The 8974-nt window shown below is 46.9% G+C and overlaps 1 protein-coding gene across 1 annotated transcript in view; it reads left to right on the top strand.

Annotated features, from left to right (window-relative positions):
* Window positions 1-821: 821 nt before the first annotated feature.
* The window catches only part of HSPA9 (heat shock 70kDa protein 9 (mortalin)), a 21471-nt gene continuing 13318 nt past the window's right edge, over window positions 822-8974 (top strand). The window contains exons 1-8 of the mRNA XM_009999765.1: window positions 822-874; window positions 2240-2327; window positions 2882-3063; window positions 3559-3683; window positions 5180-5253; window positions 5335-5441; window positions 6276-6438; window positions 7050-7142. Coding sequence (XP_009998067.1) covers window positions 2307-2327; window positions 2882-3063; window positions 3559-3683; window positions 5180-5253; window positions 5335-5441; window positions 6276-6438; window positions 7050-7142 — 765 coding nt within the window. The 5' untranslated portion in view covers window positions 822-874; window positions 2240-2306. The remainder of the gene's footprint in view (window positions 875-2239; window positions 2328-2881; window positions 3064-3558; window positions 3684-5179; window positions 5254-5334; window positions 5442-6275; window positions 6439-7049; window positions 7143-8974) is intronic.

Genomic DNA, 8974 nt, shown 5'->3' with positions numbered 1-8974 from the left:
GGAGGGGAAGGAGGACAAGGAGGGGGGACTCTGGGGTGGTCGCTGTGGGTGGGCAGGTCCAGCCTGTGCCGTGCTTGGCCCCTTGGTTTGTGTCAAGTAATTAGTAGGTTTCATTAAGAAAACCGTTAATTGCAGTGAAGGGTGTAGGAGCAGGTCGGTGGGGGAGGAGGAGGGAGCACATCCCACGCACCTGGGGCTGGTTTTTTGGGGGAGGTTTCCAGAAAAATAGCTCAATTCCCTGTGTGAAAATGATAAGAGGGGATCTGGGGAAGTGTCTTGAGGGATTAGGAAAATATTCCCGTCCTGGTGTGGTCCCGATGGGTTGTTTACAGACTGGTTCTCAAAGCAGAAAACAAACACAAAAGGATGAAATATCCAGAGTTGTCCCAGGTACTGATTTGCAGGTGCAAAGTTATGGTAAGAAAACACCCAAATCTGGGCTGCAGGGCCCTGCAGGGGTGTAGCATTTGTTGCTGACCAGGCATGAAGCTTTGGAGAGGTGGGGTTAATGTTTATCTGCTGCTGAAGGTTCAGAGTTAATTTGCTGAGATGTCTCTTGCCTGGGAGCACGAGGGGAATAGCTGCTTTCTGGCCATCCAGATAATCAGGGTTATGAGTGAGAGGAGCAGCTGGTTTTTCTCCAGCAATAGGGATCTCACTTGAATTCCACCTTAGTTTACACTTGAGATTTTAAAAAAAGACAACGTTGTAGCAGGAAAATGGCACATCAGACTTTGCAGGCTGTGGTTTGGAGATCACTTTGAAGTGTTTACATGTGTATTTTCAGTGGCTTGTCTTCTTTTTTGTTTTTGTAGACATTTTGGAATGGCCTTAGTCAGAACGTTCTCAGAGCAGCATCCAGCAGAAGATATGCGTGAGTATTTCCTAGTTTTTCCAGGTTTGCCTGTTTTGATATTGGTATTTACTCCCCTCTGATACCAGGATTAATTATTGGAGTCAGAGCTGGAGCAAAATAAACAGAGTGCCTTTGTGTGTCACTTTCCTAAGGCTCTGTCTTCATCTCTTGGTTTTTATTTCCAGTGGAACTTTTAAGAATTGTTCTTCCCCTGTTTTCTTGCCATCAGCAGCATCCACAAACTGTGGATCGCTGGGATCTGTTTGATGGGGAAAAACAAACAAAAAGGCAATTTTACAATTGGTGGAACAAATAGTTTCACACTGGCATGAGGCAGGAATGGTGTGTGGCTCTGTTTCCCTACAGATGAAGTTTATGCCAAACAGCTCATGCATTTTAATCCCTTGCTTTTCTGTTGCATGTCATGAGGGAAGAGCAGCAGTGAATTGTGTGACTGTGTGAGGTGTTTTGTGGCTGCTGCTGATTCAGGCACAGGATGGGAGATGTTTGTGTTGGGGAAACTGCCCTGCTCTGGTCAGCACAAAGGCCCTGAGCCACGTTGCCAAGATGATGTTATTTGAGCTGGAGTTGGAGCCATTTAGTGTCCTGGGGAGGGAGAAGGTGATGGCCTGGTCAGAAACAGGGCCCTGCTCTGCCCTCAGGATGCTTCTTCCTTCATCCCAGGACATGGCTTTGTTTGTAAGGCCAAACTGGTTTAGTAGCCTGCAAGTTACCCTTGAAAACCTCCTAGAAAGGAGAAGATTTACATTTTTCTTCTGTAAGAACCCCTCTGTTTTTTCAGAATTAAATGATTGTTGCTTCTCAGGATCAACCACAGGGTTGTCCCTGGCTCAGAGATCCCTGCACGTGGGGGGGAGTGATTTGTATTCTTTGTGTGGTCATCTCTTTGTGCCAAGCTGTGGTAAATTAATACAGTTATTAGCACTTTGACTCCAGGTAGATGTTTTCAAACATGTGGAAATATCAAAAAAAAAACTCCAAGGCAAGTCCAGGAAATGTGAAGTGTGTAGAGTCAGGGTTAGTTCTCTGTTTTGTGTCAGGATCTTAAGAGATGTGGACAACTCATGTAGTGCAGGTTATTCTGGTGGGTAATAGTGTTTTGTATGTTGAAATAAAGAGGCTCTGGTTATATCTTAGAAAGCCATGATCTTAGTCAGGTCTTAAATCTGATTGACTGCAGAGGCAGGAAGTTAAATTCCTGGGTAAGAATCAAGAGAACACATCAGGTCAGAATTAACTTGTATTTGCTTCAACATCTGGTGGAAAAAAGCACGTTGTCCTGTTTCCAGAAAGCTTTTTGACTGTCTGGATAGTTTTTTTCCTTTAGTAGTCATTCTGGTTTTCACATGTTCTGCTCCACAGCTCTGAAGCAATCAAAGGTGCTGTTATTGGAATTGATCTGGGTACAACCAACTCCTGCGTGGCCGTGATGGAAGGAAAACAGGCGAAGGTGAGTGAGGAATGAGCAGCACATCCCTGGGGCAGTGTTACAGGAGGGGGTGCAGGGGAGGCCAGTGAAGGTGATCTGAGGGCTGGAGACAGGCTGGGAGAGCTGGGGTGTTCAGGCTGGAGAAGAGAAGGCTCCAGGGACACCTTAGGGCACCTTCCAGTGCCTGAAGGGGCTCCAGGAAAGCTGGGGAGGGACTTGGGACAAGGGCAGGGAGTGAGAAGACAACGAGAATGGATTAAAACTGGAAGAGGGGAGATGGAGATGAGATGTGAGGGAGAAATTCTTTGCTGTGAGGGTGGTGAGACCCTGTCCCAGGTTGTCCAGGGAAGCTGTGGCTGCCCCATCCCTGGCAGTGTTGAAGGGCAGGTTGGATGGGGCTTGGAGCAGCCTGGGCTGGTGGGAGATGTCCCTGCCCATGCAGGGGGCTGGAACTGGATGCTTTTGAAGGTCCCTTCCAACCCAAACGAGTCTGGGATTCCATTATAAGTCGAATGTCTAAATAAGAGCTCTCAGGGGCAGTGTTTTTGATGGCACTCTGTTCCCTTTTCCCACAGGTGCTGGAGAACTCTGAAGGTGCCAGGACCACCCCTTCGGTGGTGGCCTTCACGTCGGAGGGCGAGCGGCTGGTGGGGATGCCGGCCAAGCGGCAGGCGGTCACCAACCCCCACAACACCTTCTACGCCACCAAGCGCCTCATCGGCCGCCGCTACGATGACTCTGAGGTGAAGAAGGACATGTAAGTGAGGGGGAGTGCAGGGCCACCACCAGCAGGAGGGCTGCAGGACATGGCAGGATACATTTGAAGAGAGATGCACCTTTCGTGTGAACTGATGATGCCTTCGTCTCAAGTTTATTGCTTACGTTGTGAGGGCCAAACTGCGTTTTGTTCCACAGTTGATGGTGATCTTAAGGTCTTCAGAGAAGAAGTCCAAGGTCCACTATTTAGTCTGCCTTCCCTCACAGCCTTGGTGATGCTGTGCAGAATGGTCAGCATCTACCAGACTCATCCTTGAGTGCATTTACAATCAAAGCTGTGTGATCTCACCTTGGGGTTAAATGTTGGAGCTGCAGAGCATTAGGATGTTGGGGCTTCTGAGACTCCCTGGAAGCTGGGTCCTGTTGGCATGTTCACTGTTCTTGGTCCAGAACTTGCACGTGCTCATCTGCTGGTAGTAATGTTAAGGGTTTGTGCTGATACAGAAATTAAATGTGGAATTCTTCTGGTTTTCAGTAAGAACGTTCCGTTTAAAATTGTCCGTGCATCCAATGGTGACGCCTGGGTGGAGGCTCATGGAAAACTCTATTCCCCAAGCCAGATTGGTGCCTTTGTGCTCATGAAGATGAAGGAAACTGCAGGTTGGTACAGTCTGGTCTTTGCCACGTGCAGGCAAAAGTATGACCTTGGTGCTGGGCTGTGGCAAATGAAAGTGCAGGAGCCACAAAGGGGCTGCTCTGGTGCAGGAATCCTGGTGGAGGAGGCCCTTGTGTGGGGCTGATCCTGGGAGGGTGCAGTGATGGGCTCTTGGGTACCCTCAAGACCAGTTCCTGCCTCAGGCTGGGAGCTTTGGCAAATGCTTAAAACGTGTTCTTATCAGAATTGAATCCTGGTTGAGCTGATAGTCAGTTATAGCTGAGCTGGATGCAGATTTCTGCAGAAGGGGGAGCTCCTTTTCCTTCCAAGCTGCAGTCCTTGTGCCTCCCCAGGCTGCAGCTGAGCACAGGGCTGGGAGTGGCTTCCTTGCCCAACTACAAGATAGGTAGCAAGAATGGGAGTGTTCCAGGGACTTGACTGTTGGGCTGAATGAGTGGCTGCTTGGCCAGTGGGGGCTTGGAATCTTCACTAGGGGAAAACAGCTGTTGGCCTGGAGAATTTGTTTTCCTTTTTTTCCTCCTTTCCAATTCCTCACATGGTTTCTAGGGAAAATTGAGTATAATACATGGAGAGAATAGTCAGTAGGTGCCTCTCAGAGCCTCATCTGGTAAACATTGTGCATCCAGTAATAAGTGCTTGGAGGGCAGGACTGAAGGTTGTTACTGAAACTTCATCCAAAGATCACTTTTCATGGTTTTAGGTCCTGGTCACTTGCTGAAGCTTCACCCAAGAGTAAAATAAGAGTATATGGTGTGTGAGCATCCAGATGTGATGGATGTGACTGACTCAGAGGATGGTGTTCCTCTGCCTGAAGCAGGAATCTGCTTCCTGTGGCTCTCTTGGCTTTTGGCCTGGATGCTACATGAAGTCCAACTGTGGAATGATTGGGCGTTGCAAGCAGCACAGAATCATAGACTCATAGAATGGCTTGGGTTAGAAAAGACCTTCAAGATCATCTAGATCCAACTCCCTGCATGGGCAGGGACACCCCCCCACAGCCCAGGTTGCTCCAAGCCCCACCCAACCTGCCCTTCAACACTGCCAGGGATGGGGCAGCCACAGCTTTTCTGGGCAACCTGTTCCAGTGTCTCGCCACCCTCACAGCAAAGAATTTCTTCCTAAAATCTCACCTAAACCTCCCCTCTCCCAGTTTTAATCCATTCCCCCATGTTGTCTCACTCCCTGCCCTTGTCCCAAGTCCCTCCCCAGCTTTCCCAGAGCCCCTTCAAGCCCTGGGAGCTGCTCTAAAGGCTCCGAAGAGCCTCTTCTCCTCCAGTAAATTATTCTGAGAACTCTGAGTTTTGCATTGTTTTTGTCCACAAAACTCTATGAAATTGCTCCCTTTTTTCTTCTGGTGGCAAAAAAAGCTTTTGTCTTCTGTTCTTAGTTCAGGAAAATTATTTCCAACTCCTTGCTAATAATGTTGTTGTTTTTCATATCTGCTGAAGATAACTTTATTTTTGTCTCTTTTTTCCTCCAGAAAACTACCTGGGACATTCAGCAAAGAATGCTGTGATCACAGTCCCTGCTTACTTCAATGATTCTCAGAGACAGGTATTCACCAAGCTGGAAGATTCTCAGGCTTACAGATGGTGTTGAGTTTCTCTTGGTACTTCATGCTCTGTTTTTCCTCAGGCTACCAAAGATGCTGGGCAGATTGCTGGCTTGAATGTTCTGAGGGTGATTAATGAACCAACAGCAGCTGCACTTGCCTATGGTCTGGACAAGTCTGAAGACAAAGTGTGAGTGCCTGTTCCTAAAACCTTTTCTCCCATCAGCACACTGATTTTTTTTCTCTGTAAAATGCTGCTCCTGCTTCCTGTTTGTTAAAACCATTGGTTGGAATTCTGCCAAAGGAGACTCCCAGCCCTGAGTCAGGGCTGTGGAACGTCCCCTCTCTGCTGTGCCAACCATACTTGTTCAAGAAAGGGAGTTGATAACTTGCAGCTACAAATGAATCATTCAACTGAGTGTCAGTTTAATTACCTACCAGTAGCAGTGATGGGGGTGGCTCAAGTGGAAGCTGTGGATCCCAGACACCAAAGCTCAGCTTTAACTCTTGCACCAAAGGAGCTGAAGTGTTGCTCAAGAGTTAGGCTGAGGTTTGGTGCCTGGAATCCACAGCTTCCATCTTTTTTCCTGGCTGTCTTCAAGCCTTCTGTCACTGTCAAGGATGGTTACAGAAATGCAGGGGTTTTGTTACAGTTTCTGTATTTCTCATGTAGATTGAAGTGCTGTGAAAGCCTCACCTTTTGAAAAACATGTTTCACAGTGGCTCTGGTGGCTCTGCTTTTGTCACTGGGTGTGAGCATGTCCTTTTTTGAAAAAGAAACTGCCCTCTCTGAAGTAGCAGGCAAGGTTAAGCATCATGCAGCACACCTTTCAGAAGGCTTCCAGGTGGACTCAGAGTGCTCAAGGAATGCAAAGGCTGTTGACTGCAGCTTCTAGAGAGGCTTTTAACTTTGTAGACAGCAACATCAATTCTTCACATTTTCTCCTGAGGAGAGTAATTTTTTTTTTTGAGCCACACAACTTAAGTCTAGAACGTGATGTTATTTCTGCATCTTTTCTTCTAGTATTGCAGTCTACGATTTGGGTGGTGGCACTTTTGATATCTCCATCTTGGAAATCCAGAAGGGAGTCTTTGAGGTGAAATCCACTAATGGTGACACTTTCTTAGGTGGAGAAGATTTTGACCAGGCTTTGTTACAGTATATTGTTAAAGAGTTCAAGAGAGAGGTAAGAATCTCAGAATTCAACCCTGTGTTACACTGGTTTTCAACCTTGCTTAACTTCTGTAGAAGAACAGGAATTGTGTTCAATTATTAGAACTTGGTTTGTTATCTGTGGCACAGTTGAAATTTAAGAGTGTTAAGACACTGTTAGCCTGGCTTTCAGTTTTTACACTTGTTTTCTTGAAGCAGGATGTTTCTCTGCTAGAAGGCCCAGCATAGCAGGACTTCTGCCTTTTCTCCTTCAGTGTTGCAGGACTGTCCTGTACCTACTCTGCTTGTTTTAGTAATAAAACCCTGTGGTCTGATTGAACAGCACAGGATTGGCTGCAGGAAGCTGCAGTGTCATTCCAGCTCCTTAGCCTTTATATGAAGCAGCTTTTCCAAGCTTTAACCTGTACAATCACTTTCTGAGCAGAGGGGACTAGCAGGTGGCTCAGAAATGCTAAATACCTTTGTCAGAAGTCAGAGATCAGCAGGAGTGCAGGGATCAGGTTGGTGTTTTCCAAACATCTTCACAGTCCAGAGTGGTAGGAAGGTGACCTGCAATGAAAAAAAGGCTTTTCACAATTTATGTGCAGAAGCTGAGAGTGTTAACCTGTCGTGTTTGTTGCCTAGACGGGTGTTGACCTGACTAAAGACAACATGGCCCTTCAGAGGGTGAGAGAAGCATCAGAGAAAGCAAAGTGTGAGCTGTCGTCCTCGGTGCAGGTAGGTGCATGGCTTGGGTTGGAAGGGACATCAAGGGTCATCCAGTCCCACCCCTCTGCATGGGCAGGGACACCTCCCACCAGCCCAGGTTGCTCCAAGCCCCATCCAACCTGCCCTTCAACACTGCCAGGGATGGGGCAGCCACAGCTTCCCTGGGCAACCTGGGCTCACTGCCCTCACAGCCAAGAACTTCCTCCTCATGTCTCACCTAAATCTCCCCCCATCCAGTTTTAATCCATTCCCCCATGTCCTCTCACTCCGTGCCCTTGTCCCAAGCCCCTCCCCAGCTTTCCTGGAGCCCCTTCAGGCTGTGGAAGGTGCTCTGAAGTCTCCCCAGAGCCTCCTCTTGTCCAGTAAAACATTCAGAGAACTCTTGAGTTTTGCATTGTTTTTGTCCATAAAGCTCTATAAAATTGCTCCTTTTATTCTTGTGGTGGCAGAATAAGCTTCTGTGTAAGTAGCTGACATCACTGTAACCAGGCCCTTCTGCAGTGAAGCTGTTCAGGAGCAAAATGAGTTGTTGGAAGCTCAGTATGTCAGTGGGTGCTGGGATTTGCCTTTCCTCTGGCACCTTCTCTCCTCATCCTGCAGGGAATGTCTCCCCAAGTTGTGTATTATGATCTAGGAGCTTGTGCTGCTGGGTTTGTGCTCTCTGCAAGCATTTCCAAAACCTTGGTGCTCCTCATTCTTCTGAAACAGCTAATTTGTCTAATAACAAGGAATAATTTCTATAATTAATCCTAACTTTTTTGCCTTTGGGAGAGTTGTCTGGACCACGGGCAACATAGACCCTCTTTATTTTTTCCACCTGCTTTGTGTATTAATGCATTCAAGCATGTCCTTGATTCACTACTGAGTAAGGATCTGGAGAAGCAGCAAGTTGGGGATGGTAATAGTCTTGCCTAAGTGAAAGGAAGGTCAATTATATAGTAATTGAAATGAGGTCTGTGCCAATTTCTAGGTTCTGAGTAAACATAATCTGTTCTATGGTAGTGTTTGTTGGCCAGTGTGGAGCTCCTAGCAAGGAGTTGAGACCAGTCACAATGGAGGGCATGGTGCTGCCAGAGACATAGCATGCTCTGTTTCACTGGCTCAGGAGTTGGCAAATACAGGCTGTTCATAGCAGGAAACACTGAATTCCTTAACTCTTGAGCAGTGAAGGGAAAAAAAAACTTCCTTTAGGTCTTGTTTTCCCCTCATCTTTTTGCCTGTGCTGTTCCTACAGTGAGTGCACACCTCTGGTCAGGGGGTTTACTTCTTTTGTGTGAACTTCATCTCGAGAGCTTCAAGCTTTCATGCTTCTAATTGCTTTGATTTGTAGTCTCTTGATGTCAGCATGACTCAGCATTTCAACAAGATGGTTTCAGTAGGAGGTTTCCTTTAAAAATCCAACATAGAGATTTGTAAGATCCTTCACAACTAGCCATGAAAATTGAGGATTGTGGTTCCTGGCATGGATGAACCTCCTGTCAAATGGCAGTGGGCAGGCTGCCAAGCAGGAGTGGGTGGCATTTGGAAAACAGTCCTGAGTGACTTCCTTCAGCTGGCTTACCTTAGGGGAAGGCAAAGCTTGCCTTGTATTTGGCAAAATCTTCCAGAACTCCAAAGATGGGCTTCGTGTGGTGCTGAAGGAGCAGATTAAGGTGTTCACGTCTAATGTTTCAGCTCTTGCCTCCTGGCTATGATAGAAATTGATGATTTCTTTTATTAGCAATAAAAGACCTCAAAATAACACAATATTACAATTGGAACTGAAGAGTTGTAACCATGGGATGTGTAACAAAGCCATTTTCCTGTCTCTTGGCTGAAATGTCAGACAGAAGAATTCCTGC

Source organism: Chaetura pelagica, unplaced genomic scaffold (genome assembly GCF_000747805.2).
Source record: "Chaetura pelagica isolate M959 unplaced genomic scaffold, ChaPel_1.0 scaffold706, whole genome shotgun sequence".
NCBI classification, from domain to species: Eukaryota; Metazoa; Chordata; class Aves; order Apodiformes; family Apodidae; genus Chaetura; species Chaetura pelagica.
This window is presented reverse-complemented; position numbering and strand designations above follow the sequence as displayed.